We start from the raw sequence: 25,319 nt of genomic DNA on the forward strand, positions 1-25,319 counted from the left end.
CAAACATTTGTTTTTTCAGATAAACATAGCTTTCAGAACGCTGAGTTAAAGGTTATCCATCAATCCACGAGCCAGCAGAAAAGTATGCCTGCATAAATTATGTAGCTCTACTCTTTATTTCTATTTTGCTGCAGTAATAAGGTGACAAATGGTGTTGTCTTCACAGCGTGCCCCAGCAGATATGTTAAGGAAGAAACTGCTAGATTCCTCTGGCTTTGTTTTCCTCCCACCAAGTATTAGATGCCAGCAGGAAAAACTATGACCAATCCCTCTCTTTAAAATAGGACAGAGTGCAGTGAAATGAATTTAGCCCAATTAACAAGAGGTATGTAATAAAGTGGGAGGGAGTTTGCCAGATGGTCCTTGTAATTCCTCTTTGCCCATCCATCTGTCTATTTATCATCTATCTGTTGTGGAAGTCCATCTGATATACATAGCTCTGGGTGGCAATTTAAAAATAATAAAAACAGAAAAGCAAACCTAATAATTAAAAACATAAATAACACACAGCATAACATAGCAGCCAAAAATATCACCTCACAATCAATTTAATCACAAAGTGGAGTCACCCACATTATCAAGGCCCTGGAATTGACCGTAAAGCCAAGGTTTTTGAAACGGCGTTCTCTCACAGATGGGAACAGGAGCATACATTTCTTGCTGGATCTAACAGGATAGTAAACCACATTGGGGAGAGATGATCCCATAACTCTTACCTGTGAATCAGGCTATTTCTGAACAAGGTTAAACACTTGTTTAAAACAGTGATAAAACTCATGTTCAAAATAGTCCAATTGACAGGTACAAGCAGTAGAAACAGCATGCAGGGTAAAATGAGATACAAGTGTATGTAGAATTGTAACTGTTTATTGTTATAATGACATCTTATTTTTTTCTTGCATTTCTTTCACTTTTCGTGTTAGAGCACATGTTTCATTTTTTCCTTTTCTTTGACCACCACTATTCTTTTTGTGATTTGCTCTTCTTTCTTTCCTTTTTGCGATTAATTAAACACCAATAATAAATAACCAATGAGTTCCATCCTGAAGAAAGTGAGCAAGGAGTCCAGTTCTGTTCCTGTGGCTGGTAATGCTGGAGGTACCTGGTAAGATAGCTTTGGAAAACATGCAGCTATGATTGACCCATGCATGATAAAAGCAATCATCCTGATACAACGTAATGCTGCAAAAGCAGAAAAAGGACGCACTCATTCTTCTCTGACCAGGGCAACATAAGTACATGAATTACAGAATAAGAATTGGAAGGGACTTTGGAGATCTTCAGACCAAACCCCCTGTTCAAGCAGGAGACCCTATACATTCCAGACAAATGGCTGTCCAATATCTTAAAAACCTCCACTGATGGAAAACCCACAACTTCTGGCAGTAAATCATTTCACTGATTAATTATAACTAATTACAATTAGTTAATTGTTGACATGACATTTTTTCTTAATTCTAGGAGGGGATCTCTCTTTAGTGACACTGATCCTGGAAGCATTGAATGGTCAGAACAATTGGACTGCTGATATACAAACCTTCAGAAATAATAAAGTAAAATAATTTTAAAATAAGCTGTTCAAAATTTCATCAGAAGCAGCAGAATATCCATAATACACAACACAATGTAACTGCACACAGTAGAATCCAGCTCTTCCTTTTGGTTTCTATTGAAAAAAATCACCATCAGTTAAGTGCAGACAGCTTACACTATCTTTAACATCATCAAACAACACCTGCCTATCCCAGGTCCTTGGGAAAGACTTGATAACTGGATAAAAATGTCAGATCAAATATAAACGTGCAGCTGATTGTACAACTAGCCATGAAAACGATACCTTTAACACCATCAAACGGTATCTGCCTATCCCAGGTATCTGAGAAGTACAGTACTCGATAGGTGGGCAAAAATACCAAATCCAGTCTAAGCATCTGTTGATACATAATACATTTTTAAACCTGACGATAATAAACCTTTAACAAGATAATGTACGTAGCTAGTTCTGAACGTTAAACAATATATATTACTACTTCTGACAATCGGGTTGAGCTGTGGCACAATAATGCTTTTTTAAAAAAATATTGGCTCCAAATACACCTTTCGATAAAGGTTTGCCAACTTCGTACCCTGCAGCTACTAGATACAGAATGAGGAAGGCAATGATGTAGACGTGTCTTTTATTCGAATATGCTTTTTTAAATATATTTTTTAATATCCCCGTCCATCGACAGCACCCATCAGGCACGATAGGCACACACCGGCTCTTTAAAAGGAAGGCGCGGCCAATTTCCTTCCGCGCTTGCGTTCCGCCGTGACGTCAATTATGTGCGACTTCTACCTGCAGGCGAATCCACGTGTATTCGGCATTTCCGGGGCTCGGGCTCTGGCCATGGAGGAAGAGGCAAGAGTGGTGCCCCAGAAGCGTTTCTACCGGCAGCGCGCACACTCTAACCCGCTGGCGGATCACACCTTATTCTAGTGAGTGTAGACAGGGTTTGCCCCCTAAACGGTTCCTTAGCTTCTTATCTCCTTCCCACTCTGTGCTGCAAATAGTTTTCCTGCGAGTTCACAAAAGCCCCCCCCCACTGCCTCCCCGAAAAGGAAGAGTGTCGAATTTCCAGCGAGTGTTTTTGTTTCGTGGGAATGCATTTGCTCACGAGTCACTGGTTTTTCGTTTGAGATGTTCTGAATGCTCAATGTGGATGCAATCCTTTTTGCTTCTGGTCGTATTGAGCTGTGGTTCAGAACATTTAGCAAATCACGAGATGGCCAATTCTTGCTGTTGACAAATTAACTTGAATGTAAATCTAGTTGGATTCTGAAAAATATATCTATCTATCGGGAGTAAGGCTTTATCTCTTTAAAGGGAGGGTAAAGGGGGGGGGAGAAGCATGACACTCTTGTTTCATCCAGGTTACTGATTTTAAAAGACGATTGTTCTAAAAGATAGCAAGACAACATCTTTCTCATCAGCACACTATATAGTCATTGCTACAGAAGTGCAGATGGCAGTAAGGAGATAGGTAAATATCCAATTTTTGTGGCCATTTGTAATAATGTGGAGTTTTACCATAATTTACACTGGATGTGTAAATTTTATAATATTCTGTAAACTAGATTAGACTATTCTTGAGTTTAATGTAGACAGAAGAAAGGCTGTCTGGAGGCCGGTTGGAACTGCAGCTGGCACCAAGCCCCTGTTGAGAGATGGCAGAGTGTATGCATAGCCCAGTTTTTGCACATTCTGATTTGCAAACTAGCTTAAAGAAATCCTAAACCTGCCTGGCCATTAATTAAGAATTCTGGGAGCTGCAATGCCAACATATCTGGAGAGTGCCCAGTTCAGAAAAGATTGGCATATTTCTTTTCATGGTGCATTATAGGAGGATGGCAGTGAGTGCTTATTCAGTTTTAGGAGTAAATTTTATTTAATTCAGCCATTATTGCTTGAGTTGAATTTTGCTTAGAAATACTGTAATGTCCTTGGGATTTGATTGCAAAGTATTATTAACATTGCAGTCCTCTGTATAGTTGCTTAGAAGTAATCCTATAAAACAGAAATGAAGTTACAGAGTCAGTCAATTTTTATTTTGGTCATTGACCAATATAAAATAACATTCAGTGATGGCACTTTTACAGCCATCTCAATATGTGCAGTTTAGCCTATAAGCTATGAAAAATACCATTTAGAATTACTATTAGAAAGTCATGTAACTTAAAATACTCATACTACAGAAACTAATAATATAGTGCAGCATATAATTATGTGAGATAAATGTTAATATATAAAAACTTTAGAAAATAAGGTAGATAAACTAACTTAATCTATCTTTGGAAGACAGTTCAGATAATTTTACTTCCAAAGTGAGAATTTATTGAATTAGTGGATTGATTGCAATCCTAAGAATCTGTTGACATCATTGGAATTTATCGTGGTTAGTCTTAACACGAAAGTCCCTAAATTATTGTATTTGGGAAATCTTTTGATTCCAGATTGGTATTTCATTTGACTATAACACATGTCCTTGGAATGTTAGCAGAAGTATAAGTCATTTGAATATTCCTGTGTTTTAAAATAGTCATCTCAGAAGCATCTCTGAAATAACCAACAGACTGTTATAACCACATGGCATCACCACAGCCCACTAATCAACTAAAGGCCTCCAAAACAACTTAAGTAAACTAAAAAAACATGGTAGCCCAAGAAAAAACAAGAGTCATCTACAGCATACAGTGTAAGGACTGTAACAGCCACTATGTACCGGTAGAACAAACAGGCAGAAGACTAGCAGAGTGCATTTCTAAACACTAACTAGTAGTTAGAAGACAAAATGGAAATCAATCTCGCAACACATGGACAGATTTAACCATAGTTTCAACTGGAAAACTGAGCATTCTACACCAAGCTAAATCCAAAAATGCTAGGGAATTCCTAGAAACTTGACATTCAGACAAATCAGCCATCAGTAGACACAAAGAGATAAACCATATTTATGCACCATTCAAATAAAAAAAAATCCTCTCCAGCAGCCTACACCCAGATAAACAATGTTTAACAGCAGATTAGCAAGCAGAGAATAATACCTTAATCAAGGAATTGTAAACGGGGAGCAAACCTGCAGTCATTAGTGATCTTACCTACTCAGGTGCAAACAAACAAGCTCAAAAAGCACCCCAAAAAACTCCACATTAAATTATATTCCAGAATATAGGTTCAAATAGTTTTTTTAAATTTTGCACCATTTAAATATGTTAGGATTCCAGTTCCCAGAATTCTCAAGACAGAATATAGAAACTGATCTATATGTAGTTTTTAGTACTGGGTATTCTTTGAAAATGACTCAAAAGCAGGCCTTCAACTCATACAAGAGGAATTCTGCTGCTCGTGAATGCAACCCAGACTTTTTTCAGCTTCTGCACAAGCCTGAAAAAAATGATGCTTTAAGAAATCCATTTGTTCAAATTAATGAAACTTTTAAAGCAGTGGCTTCTTTTTTCAAGCCCGAACAGCTGTATTGAATAGTAGACAAGCACTGCATTTATGTCTAGTCTGAAATAGGTCTTCTGCATTGTTTCTGAAGTGTGCATAGCCTTAATAGCTTCCCTTCTGCAGTATTTGTTTCATAAACCTCTGGGTTTTTTCCCCCATTAGTCCTGCCAAGCCTGAGGAAATGGACTGGTCTGCACTGTATCCAGAGTTTTTTGCTCCTTTAACCAATGATAATTGGCACAATGATCCAAAGAACATGGAAAGAATCAAACCTAGATATCAAGTGGAATTTGCTGATATTGGCTGTGGTTACGGAGGATTACTTGGTAATTTTTTTCCCTTCTGTTGATTCATAAGAGATGACTAAGCTGATTTCCATATTTTATGGAAGGTGGCTTCAGTGATAACGTGAATATTCATACCATCAGAAACCCTTTTTAGATTTTATTTTTCTTTTGGGATAGGATCTCTGAAGGTTTTGTGATATAAGTCAGGAAGGGAGCTGGGTACTTCTTTTTTTTTCATCCAGGCCGATGATCTGATTTCCACTAAAGGTGATTTTTAGGTGATGATTGTGGCTACCATGTGTACAATCTGATTAAAAGGGCCTTGCTTTGCTAGGTATCACATATATAGTTACCGGTCGTTTGTGCTCAGTTTTTCGCATGGACAGTTGTTCCTGCATGAACCGGTTCTGTGAAGCTACTTTTCAAATCCCGGCAAGTGTGAGTTCATAGGAAATAAAGCCTAGAGATGCTGTAAGGCTTCTGAGACTTAAATTGTTTCCATCTGAAATATCCTAGAACAGTGGTGGCGAACCTATGGCACGGGTGCCAGAGGCGGCACTCAGAGCCCTCTCTGACTCGTGCACGCGGCAGCGGGGTCAGGATCCGGAAGTCGACCCAAAATATGTTGGAAAAGCGAAATCCGCGGCGGCACATGTTTTTTTTTCCAAGTTAGTTAGTCAGTTAAAGTTAAAGAGCGTCCTTTTTTTTTCTAGAACGTTTCAACCTTAACTAACTAACTTGAAAAATCAGAGTGGGTCACACGACAATGGTGGGCAGCCACGCCCACCCAATGGGCCACACCCACCCAATGGGCCACACCCACCTGGCACCCGACGATGCATAAGTGGGTATTGGGTTGCAGTTTGGGCACTCGGTCTCTAAAAGGTTCGCCATCACTGTCCTAGAAGATCTTAACTCCTTGCAGCATGTTCCACATTGAAGATAGGACCCAATGAATTCCATAATGGTTGTAGCACATGAAAATGTAGGGTTGTGGTCTTATTGGCGTGCCTAGTACAGGTAGTCCTTGACATACAACCTTTGGTTTAGTGGCCATTCAAAGTTACAATTAATGGCACTGAAAAAAACAACTTATGGCCATTTTTCACACTTATGACCGTTGCAGCATCCCCATGGTCGTGTGATCAAAATTTGGATGCTTGCCAACTGGCGTGTATTTAGGATGGTTGTGGTGCCCCTTGTGAGCTTCTGACAGGCAAAGTCAATGGGGAAGCCAGATTCACTTTACAGCCATGTTACCCACTTAATAATTGCAGTGATTCACTTAACAACGGTGGCAAGGAAGGTCGTAAAATGGGGCAAAACTCAACAACCATCTCACTTAGCAACAGAAATTTTGGTCAATTGTGGTCGTATGTCAAGGGATACCTATAAGTCTATCAAAGCTCCTATTCTCTGGTACAATGCAGCCTTCCATGAAAGCAAACGTAGTTTGGTCCCAATAGATAGCAATATAAATATACAGTAATGGCCAAAATTGTGGAAACCTTTTGGGGAAAGTGTACAGTAGAAATGCCACCTTTGGTTACGTTTCCACCAATTTTTCTTCTAATTTCTTTATAACTGTAGCCTTGTTCACTTAATAATACTATTTCACATCGCTTTCTGGGCAACCAGTCAACTCTTTGCACCATTACTTTAATTTTATTACGTTTTACAAGCTCACTAAATGAAAGAACACAAAAAAACCCAACCAACTTGATAGCGATTATATAACACTCTGACAAATGTCCTCCTCTCAGCTTCAATACATGACATCAATAACTGAATCCTGTGATCTGATTGGTTCATTGCCAAAACAAGATGACAGCTGATTGGCTGTCTAAACACTCATGCTCATTGACTACAATCAGATGAAGGAAAGCTACCTGATATCAACCTAAGCAAGTTGTGCTTCCTTTTTCTGGTTATTTGGCTATAACTTTTCATAGAATACAGTACAGATAATTGAACAAACTATGTTGCATTACATTCTTGATTAAATTATTTTTCCATTGATATATAATTTTATGGTACTACTCCCAAAAAAAGTGTTATTAGCCATCAAACCTCAAAAATACACTTTTCCCAAAAGGTTTCCACAATTTTGGCCACTACTGTAAATGTGGGTAGAGTCAAAGAAGCACATCTGACCTGTTATTTACACATCCTATTGATAGATGTTTGTATTCAGTTCTAGCTATGCATCTCCTGCTCATCTCTTGTTGACCTTGTTATCTCGTTTTTCTCCCATTTGGCTCTTTCTCCCCCCCCCCCCATCTTTCCAACAAGAGGCCATCCTCTTCCCCACAACTCCCCAGCCAGCATGGATGATAGACATGTTTGGAGGTGATAGAAGCAAGAAGTGTGTTTGTCAGGTTAGCATGGTCTGTGCAGCCCATCAGTTATATGCATCTTGCAAACAATGCTAATTTGAGGTGGACCTTGCTCTACCATTTTGCCCGTAAGCAAGAGGATATAGCTATCATATATTCATAATATATAAGCTGTTAACTAATAAGAGACTCCCAAGTCTGCATGCTTGTTTTGCAGATTTATAATATTCTGGTTGACAATAAGAATTGCAGCCAAAACAAGGCTTGTCTATTGCCCTGATTTTAAAGGCTTTTAGAGTAAATTGAATGATTGAGAGTTGCAGGGCTGTATGTGCTGTGATCAGAGCTCAAGAATACCAATTCTGCAAAATGCCCCAGCAGGATCCTGAAGCTTTAGCCTTTTGCCACCACGACCACGTCTGAGAGATTGTCAAGGCTTGTCAGGCACTTTAGGGAACATCTCTGTTGCTAAAAGCATTCAAAAATTGCTTTGAAAGAACAGCAATAGGCAGCTCAGACTGTTGAATAGGGTGTTGAATTCCACAGTATCATAATCCTGGGACATAATCTGAAGGAGCATGGCAGCTTCAACTTTGCTGAAAGAAGGCAGATCAGACTAGTGCTTTGAATAAAAGATTGCTCAGAAATCTTAAGCAAATTTAGCTTTGGCTTTTACTATAAAAATGTGGAATTTAAATACAGAAAGAAATATTTTATCCCACCCAATTTAAATCAGTTTTCCCAAGCTGTTGGACACTACTGCTCCTCAAAATGCCAGCTAGAGTGACATTCGGTTTAGTAATTAAGAATATTAGAAATTGTAATTCTCTTACATCTGGCGGGCACCAGATTGGTAGAACCTGCTACATTTGTCTGCTTGGAATAAAAAAAAATGGATGAAAAAAATTGGAAGTTGTACAATCAAAGTTGGCGGCAATCCAGTCCAAAATAAGAGGACTTTTTCTCCTGATTTCAGCAAGAGAACTATTTCTATACAGGTACTCTCTTCAGTTCAAGACTGTAATGGAAGCTGGGGTAATGGTAAAATTCAGGACTACCAGGATTTCACCAACAGTGTACTGGCTAGGTTAGAAAAATGGAATAAACACCACCAGTAATTTGTTTGTGACGTCAACATTTCAATGGCGGAGTCAAGAATTCACGTGGTTAACAAGCGATTCCCCGTAAAAATGTGGGTGGGTGGGTGGGTGGGGTTTTACCTTCATTTACGGATTTTTGGCAAAAAAAAAACACCAAACACATTGTGAAACGCAGTCATGTGACTGTGGGACACTGCAAACAGCCATAAATGTGGGCTGTTGCCGAGCACCCAAAATGCAGGGGAGGGGCAGAGAACCGGTACCGCGATGGACCTGCCATTCATAAAGCATCTTTTCACCAGAAGGCAAAATGGTGTGGTTTCCTTTCCCCCACCCTTGTCCCAAGGTGCTTTTTGCCCCCTCAACTTTAAAGAGAGGCAGGAGGTTGATGCTTGGCACCACGTCAACTCCCTGCTCTTGCAATTAGAAGAAAAATATTCGGGTGGAGGCAGAAAAATTTGGAGACTTCACTTAACCTGTATTCATGCTGGTGAAATATAAGTGGACATAAAGTCACTGATTGCTGTTTTCTTTTATAGTGGCCCTATCCCCCCTGTTTCCAAACACACTAATGCTGGGCCTGGAGCTCCGTGTGAAAGTCTCCGATTATGTTTGTGACCGAATCCAGGCACTCCGAGCCTCTCACCCTGGGCAGTTCCAGAATATTGCTTGTGTTCGCAGCAATGCTATGAAGTACCTGCCCAACTTCTTCTGCAAGGGACAGGTGAGTCTCTGAAAAGCCTCTCTGGGGATCCTGCAGGAAGCAGAGCCGTCTTGGGGGCCCCAAAACCCACTTCTCTGTGCTTGCAGGGAAGAATCTTCTCCTGCCCTGTTCAGCTTTGGGAGAGTTTTGATTTCAGGGATCTTTGTGGTGGCTTGTGAGAGGGTATTGTTATATTTTTACAAAGGGACATCTTATGTACATCCTGCACCGACTTCCCAAGGCATCAAAGAGATGCTTTAGATCAGGGGTAGGCAACCTTGGCTCTTTTATGACTCGTGGACTTCAACTCCCAGAATTCCTGAGCCAGCCATGCTGAGGGGAAAGGGAGAGGTTTCCAAGCTGCGCCATGCTGGCTCAGGAATTCTGGGAGTTGAAGTCCATGAGTCATAAAAGAGCCAGGTTGCCGACCCCTGCTTTAGATAATAACTCTGTGGCCTGAAGAGTGTTTTAATCTAAAAAGCTACTGTACATGATCCATACGTCCTGCTGCTGAGGGGCAGCCTTCATTCAAAAGAGAGAGATGATTGCTGGTATAGTCCTCGACTTACAACAGATTGCTTAGTGACTATTTGAAGTTACAACGGCACTGAAACAAGTGACTTATGGCCATTTTTCACACTTGTGACCGTTGCAGCATCGCCATGGCCACATGATTTCCATTTGGATGCTTGACAACTGACTCATATTTATGACCGTTGCAGTGTCCCGGGGGTCATGTGATCCCCTTTTGGGACCTTCTGACAAGCAAAGTCAGTGGGGGAAGCCAGACTCACTTAACAACCATGTTACTGATTTTAACAACTGGAATGATTCACTTAAGAAAAGTCGTCAGATGGGGCAAAGCCCACTTAACAAATTTCTCACTTAGCAACATAAATTCTGGGCTCAATTGTGGTCGTAAGTCGAGGACTGCCCGCAATGCTCTTGATAGCTTTAGTGACTGAACGTTGTCTGAAAGCTGAGTAGGAGAGCTGAGTTGCTGAAAGACCAGGCAAACCTCCTCTGTGCTTTTTTATCTTTTCTTACCTCTCTAGCTCCTCAAAATGTTCTTCCTCTTCCCTGATCCTCATTTCAAGAAGACAAAACACAAGTGGCGGATTATCAGCTCCACTTTGCTGGCAGAATACGCCTATATCTTGCGCGAAGAGGTGAGCAGGGAATATATTTTGGGTAGCTTAGACCTCCCCAAAGCAGCCTAGGTTTATAATCCAATGAAATTACTCGACAAAGATTCTTATTCAGTTCTCCCCGTTTGCCTCCATTTTAGGGGCTCTTTTGATTTTGGCATAAAAGAAAGCATTTAATGTACGAGATTAGAAAGCTTCCTTATTGGAGAGCTTCTTTCCTACCATAGTAATTCAAACAATGTTACGATAGCGAGACTTGTCAGTAGGCAGATACCTTCAGATTACACTGCACTTTTAATTCATTCGTTCATTTTCAACATTTGGGAGAATTGGAGTACCCATGCTGGTGAGGCTGTAAAATCAGTGGAGTAAAAGGGACTAGACTTTTGGGGTCCTTTTTAAAAGTTTAAAATAGGTTTGTTAAGCCTATCGCCTAAAATCGTCCAGACAAAAACATTGTTATCTCCCAAAATAGCCATTGTATAACCAGATGTCAGGAGTGGAGTCCGAGAAGATTCTTGGACAGGCTTCCAACAGTCCTTGACAAATCAAGGGAAGGAATTCCAGCTAAGTCCCTAGAGAGCCAGCCAACTCCCAGGCAGAGTTAAACAAAAGATGAGCAAGTAATAGATCACAGGATGACTTCTCATTAAGCCAGTAAAAGCCTTAGATTCTCAGTTATCTAACAAAAATCCCAATTAAGATTTTCCCATTAAATCAGGTCACTGGAAAAAGGTAGGAGGAATATGACTGTACATTTGTATTGATCATTCCTAAGTGTTTGCAGTACTTGGAGATAACCCTTTTCCTGAATTTTTACCCTGTACAGTGTCTGCCCATTCACACATTTTTGGCTTCAATAGATAATGGAGCGAGGGCTAGTTTGGTGTAGTAGTTGACATCAGGCCAAAGCAGAATACAGTAGTATACATTCAACATTAGTCTAGACCAGGGCTTTTATGACTTGTAGACTTCAACTTCCAAAAATTCCTGAGCCATTCATGCTGGCTCAGGAATTCTGGGAGTTGAAGTCCATGAGTCATAAAGGGGCCATTGTTCCCCACCTCTGATCCAGACAGTCTTTTCTCTCCTTAGTGCTCTTAAGAGAGAGTATGAATGGAAGATGCATCTTCTCTTTGAGGATCCGTTTATTCATGAGAGCAGATTTTAATTGGTGGCCTGCAGAGGGGAATTTGCCTTTAAATCAGAAGGGCAATTCATTTCTTTATTAAAATCTGTCAACGTGTGCCCGTCACGTCAGCATATCCTAAACCCTCCCCTGCTTACATTTGGGAATTTCTGATCTGAGAGTAGGGAAGAGTGCCAGTTGCTTGCCGGAGGAAAAGGATCAACTTTACCCTACATCTCGCAGGGAGCTGGTGCTGGCAGGGAACCTTGGAAGGAGGTTCCTTCAGTCCTGATTGCTAGCTCCTTCCTGCAGGGCATTCTGGCTGACTCCACTTTCACCTGCCAGAGAAAAAAGTAGAAAGTGCTTGTGTGCCATCCTTTTTTGGAGTTGAAACCAACTAAGTCTTGTCTTTGGGATGAGCGGCATCCGGCCTCACCCAGTTGGGATGAATCATATTCTCCCTTCGGCTTTTCCATGATTTCCCCAAAGTTAGCGCTCTGGAGGAAGAGGTTGGGAAAAGCCCAAGCGAAGCGCTTCCTATGGGGATGACGGAACTAATGGTGGCAGCGGTACCCTCCCAGCAACCCCAAGATTGCAAACGTTTTGCTCCAGGTGAGAAGGGAGTTCAGAGTCAGAGGTAGCTGGGAATTACTCACGGGTCTGACATTGTTTTTTCTACTGCACAGGATAGTTTTTGCTGTAAGGTTTTTCTAGTGAACCTGTAATTTGCAGGTGTGAGTGTCTTTAAACTACCTTTCCCCTTCGTTAGCAGTCCGGTATTTGATTTGTGAGGGTCTGTCTCGCACCCTGTTTATATAACCTAGCCTTCATTCACCTAGGCCCTAGTATATACCATCACAGACGTGGAAGAGGTGCACACATGGATGGTGAAGCATTTTCGAGATCACCCCCTTTTCGAGGAAGTGCCATTAAAAGAATTGGTAAGAAAGTGTGTGTGGCTGGGCAATTTCTGTCGTAAGAGATTTTGCAATTTCAGACATGATTTTCCATGGGTATATGTGTCAGGGGGGGATGGGGACTAATATATAAGTATGCCACTCTTTGCACGTTGCATTAAAGTTCCTGATTCCGGTTGCAGCTCATGGGACTTTCTCTGCGCCAGTTGCAATCGGGCAAAGTGCATTTTTAAAACAAGTTACCAAAGTATCAAACTCATGTAGAATGAGCAATTATAGCTTATGATTGCAGTTGAGCCCAACATTTCTGTTGAGCAATTTATGCCTTCTCTTTTTATGACCTTTTTTTTGCCATGGTTGTTAAGTAAACCTGGCTTCTTTCATTGACTTTGCTTGTCAAAAGCCCCTGGGAAATTTGCAAAAGGTGACCACATGACCCTGGGACAGTGCAACTGTCATAAATACAAGCCAGTTGCCAAGCCTCCAAATTTTAATCCTGTGACCATGGGGGATGCTGCAATGGTTATAAGTGTGAAAATTGGGCATAAGTCGCTTTTTTTCCAATGCCGTTGTAGCTTTGGTCACTAAATGAATGATTGTAAGTCGAAGATACTCTGTATTAAGAACTTTCTGACTAACAAGCTTAGTGTCATGGTTCCGACAGATGAAACTCTTCAAAGAACTTTGAGGCATTGTTTACCTTAAAAAATCTTTATTTGAGTAGCATAGCATCGGCACTAACATAATCGAAGCCAAAAACTGAGTTCCTCTCTCCTGAGCACATAGTATCAAAGCACAATTCCTTCCTCCAGTTAACAGTCATAAATCACATTCCCCAATTAGTTTGAAGTGCGGGCTTTCCCTCCAGTCCGCCAATTCTTTATCATCTCTTATTTCAATAACCTTGGTTCTCATCGCTAGGTTCCGTGTTATTATGTCTAACTAGACTCTCACGCACATTCCCCCCCCCCCCCCGGCATCATCTAAGTCTAAAAGCAAAAAGAAGAAAATGGCTGCATCTCCATCTGTTGTCAATGCAAAAACATCCGATGTTAGCAGCGTTGACACTTAGACTTAGTGAAATCTTGAGGTGGTTCCATTACCGTGCTTAATATCTATTCTCTCTTGTACCTTGTGATTTTTTTTTAACTTTAAAAAAAAAACAATGACTGTTTGTAATATTTTTATTGTTTTATCAAGTGTTCTGTATTCCCTCAGGATCACTTTTTGTGAGATGGGTAGCCATATAAATGTTGTATATCTGTCTATATGCAGGGTATAAACGAAAGAAGGAAGATAGGGTTGCAACCGCTTGAAAACCACAGGAACTGCTTCCGTACTTCTCTAAAAGAGATTACTACTACTCCACCCACACCATCCTTATTTATGTGATGTATTGGGAGTTCACCGATAATCCAATTGTGTAACAGCCGTTTTAAATGGTTATATTTAGAAACTCAAGAGTGAAAGCAAGGGATTTCAGCAAAGAAGAAGGTGCATATGCTGGAATAGATTCATTTGGGGTAAATCCTGCTGATCCACAAGACATTAAGAGGCTAAATTTAGATGCATTATGCATCTCTTACATCCTAGAGTTGGGGAAAAAATTAGCATAACCATGACTTCAGCTCCCATGATGTTTGGGTGTGGGAATTGCAGATCCCACCAGTTGGGAAAGGTTGTTCTACAACCTCGCATTAAGATCATAACGTTGACTCCCTAGTAAGAGTACCTAGGATTGAAAATCTGTAAATCCAGACCTGCAAGTAAAAGTTAATAAACAGATTTATTCACAAAACATCTGGCTAACTTTTAGTCCAGTGGTGGCGAACCTATGACACGGGTGCCAGAGGCGGCACTCAGAGCCCTCTCTGTGGGCACACGTGTCGCTGCCCCAGTCCTAGGCCTTCAGCTGGTTTTTATAAAACCTTTTCGCTTTAGGCCTCCGGCACCGTGTGCAAAAAAAAAAAAAAAAAGGTTCAATCAGTCGATTTCAACTTCTCACGGGGAAAAAAAGATCTTGCAAAGTTGGAATTGATTGATTGAACTTTTTAGTCCCACCCAGTCTGCCATTACCACCGCAGCCACACCCACCCAATGGGCCATGCCCACCCAATTGGCCACACCCAGCCAATGGGCCACACCCACCCGGCACTCGACAATGCATAAGTGGGTTTTAGGTTGCAGTTTGGGCACTCGGTCTCTAAAAGGTTCGCCATCACTGTTTTAGTCCATTTGGCAATATCTGGAAATAGAATTAGAACAACTGTGATAAAAGGAACCAAAGATAGTACCAATACTAATAGGCGCCCTTGGGTGCGATCCCAATGCAACTGGAGCATCACTTGAAACACCATCAGCACTGACAAAATCATCACTAGTCAATTGAAAAGGCAGCCTTATTTGGAACAGCTTACATCCTGTGATAATGCCTTTAAAACTATCTGACAGCATCTCTCTACCCCAGATCCTTGGGAACACCTTGAAAATGCCAGATCCAGTCTAAACACCTGGATGATTGTGCGATGACCGTAATAATGATGATGATGATGATGATGATGATGATGATGATGATGATGGAGGGGAGGGAAGGACAAAACTCTCCAAATGCTCAACTTCTGTATTGGCTCTTTGCAAGTGTGCTTCCATCTTGGGATCATTAGTTGGGCAAGGACTGTTTGAGGAGCTATGCGATGTGATGTGTCCCCATTGGACATATTTGCTGATCTGGATGTTGGAATCATCGAGTAAACTCATGCCGTTGTTTCTTCAAACAGGCCTCTGACCCCGTTGTAAGCCTCCTAGGAACCTCAACTGAAGAAGGGAAGAAGGTTCAGAGGAATGGAGGCAAAGTCTTCCCGGCTGTCTTCCGTCGCGTCAGGGACAGGGAACAGGAAGAGGAAATGGCAAGGACATGACTGGGAGTTTCCTAAATCCTTGAAGGCATTCATGTCTGCAGCAAGAAGACTGGAGAAAACGTAGGATTGGATGCTTCTGGCTGCCCTGGAATTGACCTGTCATAAATAGGGGTGGAGAATCCTTTCTGGTGAAACATTTCCATGTTGCAAAAGGATTTTCTTGGTTCACATGTTTGCTTCTTAATTTTGCCCCTAGAAGGAATACATCCAACTGACCTTCCTGGTGACCATATAAAGGTCAGAAGTTCACAAGCAGGACCAAGAGTTAAGGATGGAGGTGAGGCTCTTTTAAGTCATAGTTTCATTTGTCACTTTTATTTTGTTTATAATAAACTTGGAAAGGTTTTCATTAAAATAGGTGAATTGGGGGATCCAGCTTCCCTTGGCTTCAGAGCATGAGTAAGACCTTTGGGGACTTGGTCCATTCTGGTATTTCTTGTCATCCTCTTTTATCTCCCCCAAAGCTCACTTTCAAATCCACTTCTTGTACCTCCAAGAACTGGTATACGTTACAGGGCACGTGCTTTCCCCTCTTCCTCCAGATCTTTGCCAATTCTAAAATCCGTTGGGGTGGTGGGGAATTACTGCAGCGACAAGCTGCCAGCCTGCTCCCCTCATAATGTCATATAGAAAAAATAACAATAGCACTTAGCACTTATATACCGCTTCACAGTTCTTTACAGCCCTCTCTGAGGCAGAGTCAGCCTATTGCCCCCAACAATCTGGGTCCTCATTTTACCGACCTCGGAAGGATGGAAGGCTGAGTCAACCTTGAGCCGGTCAGGATTGAACTCCTGGCAGTCGGCAGACTTCGCCTGCAATACTGCATTCTAACCACTGCGTCCCCACGGTTCCTAGGCGATGGGCCAGCGCAATTTGCAGAGAAGCTGAGGGGCAGATGGGTGAAATGCCTTCTGCCCAAAGCCATCTGTTAGGATACTTTGGTTTTTCGTGATTCATCCTTTCATTAGCTTCAGTTGCAGGAGAAACCGCGTGCTTTGCTCATCCCCTTCCCTGTATGAAAGCGAGGCTCCTTGCTGAGTCATTAAATATTTCTCTGTCTAAAATGCACAAGGGGTAGAAGAAACTCCTGTCCTTCGAATGCAGTGGATACACGACAGCTGTCATTTCCATGTCAACTGTAGAGCAAGTCCTGTGCTGAGGTGGCTTCCTTTGAGGTGGAAAATGCTTGTTCTGGATAATGGTGATCTGCTGCAGCCATGACAAATGACCTAGCTATCCTCCTTCCTAATCCGTCGACTCATTCCTTTGTTTTGCCTACACCTTTCAACCAATCTTTCCATAGTAAAGTTTTTAGTGGGTGGGTATCATTTTCTCTTCCCTTTTTGCCTTTTGAATATTTCACTTCCCTTCCAGGATGGAATTAAAAATAAAACAGTGCAGTCATAATCAGTGGTACTCCAAATAGGCTGGGAGGGCTTACATAACAGTAATAGCACTAGCACTTAGACTTACATACCGCTTCATAGTGCTTTATAGCCCTCTCTAAACGGTTTACAGAGTCAGCATATTGCCCCCCAACAATCTGGGTCCTCATTTTACCGACCTCGGAAGGATGTAAGGCTGAGTCAACCTTGAGCTGGTCAGAATCGAACTCCTGGCAGTCGGCAGAATTAGCCTACAATACTGCATTCTAACCACTGCGCCACTACAGTTCCATCTAAATTTATCTCTTCCATGTCTGACTGCAAGTGGGTAGCCTGAAATGACCCAATAGGCTCGTTAGGCCCCATTTTTACAAGGCCTCTTTTGGACTTTGCCTCAGTTAAGAATATCAGGGGGGAAAATAGCTCTATCCGCACTATGAATGGGGGTAGTTTATTTTATTTTGTCTTATTTCTATTCTGCTTCAACTATACAGTTCTGAGTGGCTTAGAACAATTAAAAGACATGAAACTGTAGAATATAATTGCAAAGGAGAAGTAAAATTTAAGAACAGAAACTTCCAGTAGATCAAGATCTAAAAGCCCACGGTAAAAGGATTACTAAATATAAACATTTAGAAATAACTCACTTGGATGGAAATAGTTTAGCCCCAAACAAAACTGGATCAGTCAACATCCAAATCTAAGCCTATCTGGATTAATTAGCTAGTTAAATTAAGTTTTGGGAGTTTGCATGACATGTTTATCTCTTCTCCCTCATGCCATGCATACAATGTATATTTTAGCATAGATAGAAGTTTATGCATGTAAAATACTACGAACATTGTCCAAATTATTATTTGAATAATCATAAGATTTAATTAAAGTTATGTACTTATTTTCTGTAATTTCCTTCGTTGCCACTAACTTCAGGGAAGAGTTAGGAGCCTTGAGGATTCCCATCAATGTCTGTGCCACTCCTAGCAAGAGCTTGAGAACTCCTTGTTTTTAGAGGAAATTTAAAATGGAATTTCCTGCACAGTTTTAGCCTTTTCATTGCATCCGTAAGGGCTAGGAATGTATTTTAAAACACCCAAAATGGGGGGGGAGGGCAATTAAAGATACTCTCGCTAGTAACCTCTAGTTACCAATGCCATCTTCTCAATTGGTGCAGAGTTGGAATAGACAGAATTGGCAATGTGTCATAAAAGCTCATAACGCATACTGTTATCTCTCTTCGGAGACTTATTATGTTCTCACTCAGGATGAGTCACTGCCAAACGGGAATGAATGCAAGGTGATTGTTGTGCGTGCAACCTTGTAAACACTCCCCAAGTTATGAGTCACTTCTCAGTTGGGTGAGAAATGCTAGTTACATTTATTGGGTTGTTGTCATTGCTAACCCCACCCCCCGCAGCTTCCCCGTTGCTCCAGGCGGCTTCGTTACTTTCTGGTTGGCAGACTGAACACCGATGTGCATCAGTGTTGAATTCTTGAGTAACAAGTACTCGGTGTAGCAAGCTGGGTAATTCCTAGGAAGCAGAGCTCAAGATGAGAGAGTCTGGCTCAGGGTGTAGGCATGTTTCTTCCACCAGACACGAGAATCTGTAGACCTCGGAATGATTCCCTTTTTAAGGAAAAGCTCCTTACTCCTCCCAAAGCTGGATCAGGCTAGATTGTTATGACTTTTGTTCCTTTGTGTTGGATAGTCCTGCAAGTTATCTGTATTTGTACACTGGGGCTAAGGACCTTTAACAAAAGTCCTGCCATTCTGGTCCTTTCCTCCAACCTGTTAAAAATGGTAGGCCGCTGCCTGATTCGAGCAACGGATGCGACACCCACATATAGCAGATCAATTCCGGATGGCTCTTTTATCATATCATGAAAAAGCTTTTCGTAATAATCAGCTATTTTTCCCCCCCAAGAACCTTCTGCGATAGCCCAAGAATAAATATGCATAAATTTCAAAGAGGATGTTTTTTAAATACCTGTTGAGCAGAAGGCAAAAACCTTTGTCTGAAAGAATCCATCTAAGCCAGGGCTTTTCAACCAGTGGTACGGGTACCACCTGTGGTACATTGGCACTTGGCAGGTGGTACGTGACCATCCTAGAAAAGTGGTAGCGGGCGAGGGGAATGAGCTGAACCGGTGGCAGCACTGCACAAGCCTGAGTGAGAGATGGCTGGAGCTGCAGGGCTGTCAGGGCTCAGTGGAAGCGCCAGGATCAGCGCCAGGCTCCAGCTGGTGCTCGGCGCTGATCCTGGCGCTTCTGCTGAGCCCTGAAGAAGCACCAATCAGCTGGAATGTTGCAGCCTCTCCAGGGTTTTCTGATTTACATTCAGATGCTTGGCAACTGATTCATATTTATGACGGTCACAATGTCCCAGGGTCATGTGAAGTGGCCAAAATCTGCTGCAACCACCCAGAAGACGGGGGGAATAAAAACCAAACACCCCCCACCCCACCTCTGCTGCCAATCCTCAACAGAAATGCTCACAACAATGAAAACCTCGGACAGGAGGAAGAGCGCGGCCGGGCAGGCAGGCAGGTGTCTTGCTCGGTTGTGGCTTGGGGGCCATTGTAACTTCGAACAGTCACTAAGCAAACTGTTGTAAGTTGAGGACTACCTGTACTTCATCACTTTTTTCCTGTTTTTGGGGGGGGGGTCATCAAATTTTTGACCCCTTGCTAGGCGACTGGTGGTACTCGTATGTTGCCATATCCTAAAAGTGGTACAATGGCCGAAAAGGTTGAAAAGCCCTGATCTAAGCAGTTTAGGGCTAAAAAGCACCCAGCCTTTGGGTGCACATTTCAGTTTAGAGCCAGTTGTGTTTCGGCCTTTATGATTACTCAATCACTTGGTACATGCATTCCAGCCAGAGTGTTCAGCAATTTCAAAGGCAGATCCCATAGAGACAGGGTCCCTAATATGCCCCCCTGACGATTTTTAACTTAAAAAAACAACAACAACAAAAAAGGGAAGCTACTCACTAATAAGTTACAAAGCACAACTATGTACCCCCAGCAGAGTTTGGTCTCAATCCTCCTGTGGTTGTCTAGACCAGGGGTCTGCAACCTTGACAACTTTAAGACTTGTGGACATCAGCTCCCAGAATTCCTCAGCCAGCTATGCTATGCTATGCTGGCTGAGGAATTCTGGGAGCTGAAATCCACAAGTCTTAAAGTTGTCAAGGTTGCAGACCCCTGGTCTAGACCAAAACCCTCTTGGTCTAAGACAGGGGTAGGCAACCTTGGCTCTTTTATGACTCGTGGACTTCAATTCCCAGAATTCCTGAGCCAGCCATGCTGAGGAGAAATGGGGAGGTTTCCATACTGAGCCATGTTGGCTCAGGAATTCTGGGAGTTGAAGTCCACGAGTCATAAAAGTGCCAAGGTTGCCCACCGCTGGTCTAAGATGAGAAATATGGTGGCAGTTGACTTCTTTTTGCAATTTGGTTTCCCTTCTGGACGTACGATGCTTGGTCTCAGCCACCAAGAGAGCTATTTTTGTGAATGCTCATAACATGCACTCAGAATTCCAAAGGGATCTACAAAGTAAAATAAAATAAATAAAATGGAGGATTATACCGCAGAGCCATTTCTTGTGTTTAGGAAAGAAGTGGGAAAGTGCAGGTGGGAAGGCCATCCAATGTCTACCTTGCATTTTCTGATGAGCTGCCATCTTGTCACTTGGGGTGAATGCTCTTTCGTGGAAGAAAATCAAAGTGCAAAGATCAAACTCCTGCTGCCGCATTTATCCTGCTCTTTCATTAGGGCCACTGTATCTGGACTACAAAACTCCAGTCTTCTGGATTTATTGCTGCCTAGATTTTGTTTGCTTATCTTTAATTAAAATAGGTCAACAAACTGTTTGAAGCAGATTTTGTTTATGCACCAAACACGAAACCAGTCTGCATCTTGGAAGGTCCCCAGAGCACTTTACGGCCAGATGTTTACATTCTGTGTCCGAACTGCACATGTGTAGTTTGTGCATTCTGAGTAGCGTTCTTGTAAATAAGCAGAAATTGCAACTTAAGCCAATTATTCGACAATGAAGTAGGAGACACAAGGAATAACAAAAGTCACATCGACAGCGTCTATCCAAGCATACAGTACAGATGGTCCTCAACTTATTCATTTAGTGACCATTCCAAGTTACAAACAGTGACTTACAACTGATACTTAACAATCCTCACAGGATCCCCCATGGTCATGAGATCAACATTTGAGTGCTTGGCAACTGACTCATATTTATGACGGTTGCAGTGTCCCCAGGGTCATGTGATTGCCATTTGTGACCTTCCCAGCTGGCTTCCAACAAAGAAAGATAGTGGGGAAAGCCAGATTTGCTTAACAATCACGTCATTAACAACTGCAAGTGATTCGCTTAACAGCCATGGCAAAAAGGTCGTAAAATTGGATGTGACTCGCTTAACAACTGCCTTTGCCTAACAGTGGAAAGTTCTGGCCTCCCATGTGGTCATAAGTTGAGGAGTACCTATATTTGCACAGGAAATCCATTCTTTCCAAACGATTCATGGAGCTTAAAAATAAGCAAAAAAAAGACAGTGTTGCAACAGCGGCTGGAAACTAGACAATAAATTACGGCTTTACCTAAAATGCTGCAAAGTATGAAAAAGGACCAGATCTCTTCAGAGTGGCCCAGTCTCGGTGTGGTCCCTGCTGAAAAGCCCCAGGGGCCAATAACGATCCGCCAAAGCAGAGGAACACAGATCTATGGAAGAAGGGAGCTGCCTGATTTTATCCCGAGCCCAAACAGTTCAAACAAAGGGCCAGAAGTCATTGTTAGAATTGTCTTATGGTGGGAAAGGTGTTAGAGAGGAGTTCTTGATTTTACAGTTTTAGTTTTCTTGTTAAAATGCAGTTTTAAAGTTTAAAAAAAAGTGTAAGCAAACCTGGATGGGGAACTTATATTGTGTGCTCTGGCTGGTGTCAGCTTTGCTGATTATGTGCCATCTTCTTTCATTTAAATCACATCCATTATTTCCACCTTTGCATTTCTGCTTAAAACTGACACATGCCAATTTTGGAAATCCAGGCTCCTTTGCCTCTTTTGGGGGGGGGGCTGCTTAATCGTATCTGCAAATGGTCCTGCATTCATTTCTTAGCGTCCCTGGTTCAAATTATCCCAGGAAGTAGGTGATGGCTTCTCTTTGCTGGAGAGCCCAATTGGAATCAAGAAGACCAAGTGAGTAAGCAGGTAAGGCAGCTGTCTCTGATTCTTCTATTTACAAAATGAAAAGTAAAAACTGCAAATATGGTAGAACTTGGCAGGACCAATATGCTAGTCTCTGGCTTTGGGAAATAACTAGAATCGTGATGCCGGGAGAGCACTAAAAACTACAGAATGGTACCACATACAATATATTTGCTGAACAGTCAGTATTTGACATTCATTTTTAAGCAACATTGTATTTCTACCCATTTTAACTGCAAAGGTGTGCAGTTTACAAATCGTGGATCTAAAAGATTATTCAAGATAAAAGATTAAGGTGACCGATTTAATTAAAATTCCAACAATTTCATCCTACTTTATTGCGAATGCATAAATGCAGCTAACAGTTTAGAAGCAACCAGAATGAGTCGTCCATAATTTAAATAAAGACAGTGACCTCAGTGCATTATTAATCAAATGATGCTTCCTATACCAAAGGGGACTTCTTTGGTTATAAAACTAGATAAAAATGGCTCAGATGAATAAACTTTCCTATTTCCTAATTCCCATTAACATATTCTGAAGTCAAAATGCTATCTTTGGATCATAAATACCTTAAGAAAATGAAAAAGGAAAGAAAAGATTTGGCTGATGATGCCAGAACTGCATGATACCATGCAAGGGGTATCTTAACTCTCATGATGTTTTGTTTACTTGAAGAAATAACTCATGGCATTTAAAATAAACGGTGAGATCAATTGTATAATTTCACTTCCCCTCAACCATTTTTAAAATTAAAAAAAAAAACCAAACCCAGAATGTTTAAGATTTGACTTTTGTGTTGATGATTGGTAATTCAATAAGCATAGCTGGTTGATAAGGTAACAACTGTCTTCTATCTGCAGCAAAGATTTTGAATGGAATATTTCTTTCACACACACACACACATAACACACACTTTTTTAAAAAGGAAAGTTCAGAAGTTCCCTCTTAACCAATATTACTCCAGTGCTCAAAGGAAAATGAGTGAGCTATGCTGTCATATGGCCTTGCCCTGCTACTGAAACGGGATTTTTTCACCCTCCGTCCAGCTCCATGTTGCTGACTCTGAGTTAAAACTAGTTTGTAGTTTTACGATTGGAGGAATTATATTCACACCCCTTCTTTCACTCCATGACCAATCCCTTTCTGCTATATGTTTGGCACACATGACAAGAAGAACTAATTCTGTACCAATACATGGAATGTAAGTAGAGACTTTCTCCATGTGAAGTGGAGCGTCATGAAGCCAAAATTCTCCCATCATAAGTAGGATCTCTTCGTATGCATATTGAGACATGTTAAGTCCCCTGGCTCTACATAGAGCTGGAAAAATACAGTCTCTTCCCCTATCTACACATGGGGACATACCTAGGAATCCGAACCACGACCCAGAGAAAGAAAAGAGATGGAGGTTGTGGCTCCTTTTTGTCCTCCATCTTGTTGGTCAGATATCACAACCACTGATGAGATGATAAAGAGTCACAAGGAAGCAATAGCAATATCACTTAGGCTTATATACCACTTCACAGTGCTTTATACCCCACTCTAAGTGGTTTACAGAGCTTATTGCCCCCGACAATCTGGGTCCTCATTTTCTTGACCTCAGAAGGATGGAAGGCTGAGTCAATCTAGAGCCGGTCAGGATCAAACTCCTGGCAGTCGGCAGAATTAGCCATCAATACTGCATTCTAACCACTGCTCCACCAGGGCCCCCTACTGATTGCACTGCTTTTTCTAACTAGATGAATTAACATGTTAAAATAATGTGAACACCTATTCTGATACAATTGTTTTTTTATAACAAAAAGCATTGGGACAAAGAAATGACCAAAAAGTCTGTAGTATAAAATTAGTGAGAAGTAGTGAGAAGGATTTGAAATGTCATCAAGGGGTGCCAGGGATGAGATTCACAGCCGGACACTTGGTTGCTGATGGAACTGAACTTTCTTACAGTTTTAGAGCTCAAGGCACAGCCTCTTCCTCTTCCCATCCCCCCCCCCAAGCAATCCTGTAAAGTAGATTGGCTTCTGTGGCTGAGAATGGACGAAAACCTGGATGTCTCTGATGCCAGTCTAATGCCTTAACCACTACCTTACATGGGCAGCCAGTAATGGTTGATACAGTTTAAACAAAAGTAATGATGGAGTCTCACTTAAGCCCTTCCCGTCTGCTTACTAATGACATGTGTGCAACTTACTGGAAATGGCTCTCTCCTCTCAGGCTGTGTGTAGCTCTTGAGTTCCCAACTGTTGAAAGCTGAGGTTAGAGAATTTTAGCGATCCAACATGCTCTGCCCATTTTCCTGGACATTTGCCCCCAAGTGCTGTCCTGACAACACTGATGCTCCTCATAGTCTGGCAGGCAAAGTACTCCATTTACTTCTGGAAGGGAAATAAAAGAAACTAACTTTCATACCACCAGCCAAAGCAATCTCAGAAGATAATAGTTGAGCAATTTACTCCTTAATTATTTAAATATAATTTCTGGTGAGGGGGAAAAAAAAACCTCTTGAACATCAAATGCTGGTTATTGAAAAATAAAGGACAGGATGACTACAGAGGTGTGGCAACCAAAAAATATAAAAGTAAGACAGAGAACTAATACACCTTTTCCAGTCAGATGCCACCTGCCTTGCAGATTACCCCTTCTGCAATCAAGTTACTTGTTAATCTCAAGTAAAAAAAAAAAAGTCAACACTGAAATTAAACACTGTATATGTTCAGGGGAAGATCCTAGGAAAAACTCTACAAAGCAGTGTTCTGGCAGTGAGATGGAATGATTTTCTTGACAAAAATCTGGAGGAGAAAATAATTTACTATACATTCTGGGAAAATGCTCCTCAACACATCTTTATGTGAGTACCACTGACCCCAGCCTTCCCAGAAGTGCAAAACCGATGATTTGCATAAATCTTGTAGCAAGAAAAAAACAAGGAGATTTTGATGTGTAACAGGCTTCACAAACAAACAGACAAACAAACAAACAAACCCGTCCAACAGAAATATATATTATTTCCCTATACAACAACCCAGATTTTGTAACCACTAAGCAGATACAGATGGCCAAGATGTTCTGCTTGGAATAATGTCCTTGTGGCTCAACTGTGGGTGTCAATTCAATTAATTTGGCTGGGTCATGGTTCAAATTACTGAAAATTCCAGAGCTGGGTTAATTTGGTAACTGGATTA

General features: G+C 41.5%; 1 protein-coding gene across 1 annotated transcript; it reads left to right on the forward strand.

Moving 5' to 3' along the window:
* The first annotated feature begins 2,362 nt into the window (after positions 1–2,362).
* METTL1 (methyltransferase like 1) lies at positions 2,363–15,850 on the forward strand. Its single transcript, XM_015820657.1, has 6 exons — positions 2,363–2,478; positions 5,153–5,316; positions 9,253–9,437; positions 10,472–10,585; positions 12,533–12,634; positions 15,388–15,850. The coding sequence occupies exons 1-6, from the start codon at positions 2,390–2,392 to the stop codon at positions 15,526–15,528; spliced, it is 795 nt and encodes a 264-aa protein (XP_015676143.1). The 5' UTR covers positions 2,363–2,389; the 3' UTR covers positions 15,529–15,850.
* The last annotated feature ends 9,469 nt before the right edge of the window (positions 15,851–25,319 follow it).

This window comes from Protobothrops mucrosquamatus, unplaced genomic scaffold, assembly GCF_001527695.2.
Source record: "Protobothrops mucrosquamatus isolate PMUCROS unplaced genomic scaffold, P.Mucros_1.0 scaffold_155, whole genome shotgun sequence".
In the NCBI taxonomy this organism is placed as follows: domain Eukaryota; kingdom Metazoa; phylum Chordata; class Lepidosauria; order Squamata; family Viperidae; genus Protobothrops; species Protobothrops mucrosquamatus.

Bases quoted from the DNA above. Each gene is read 5' to 3' on its own strand.
- METTL1 (XM_015820657.1), top strand. From the start codon at position 2,390: ATGGAGGAAGAGGCAAGAGTGGTGCCCCAGAAGCGTTTCTACCGGCAG. The intron at 5,317-9,252 runs GTAATTTTTTTC...TTTCTTTTATAG, and splicing joins TGGTTACGGAGGATTACTTG to TGGCCCTATCCCCCCTGTTT. The intron at 12,635-15,387 runs GTAAGAAAGTGT...TTCTTCAAACAG, and splicing joins AAGTGCCATTAAAAGAATTG to GCCTCTGACCCCGTTGTAAG.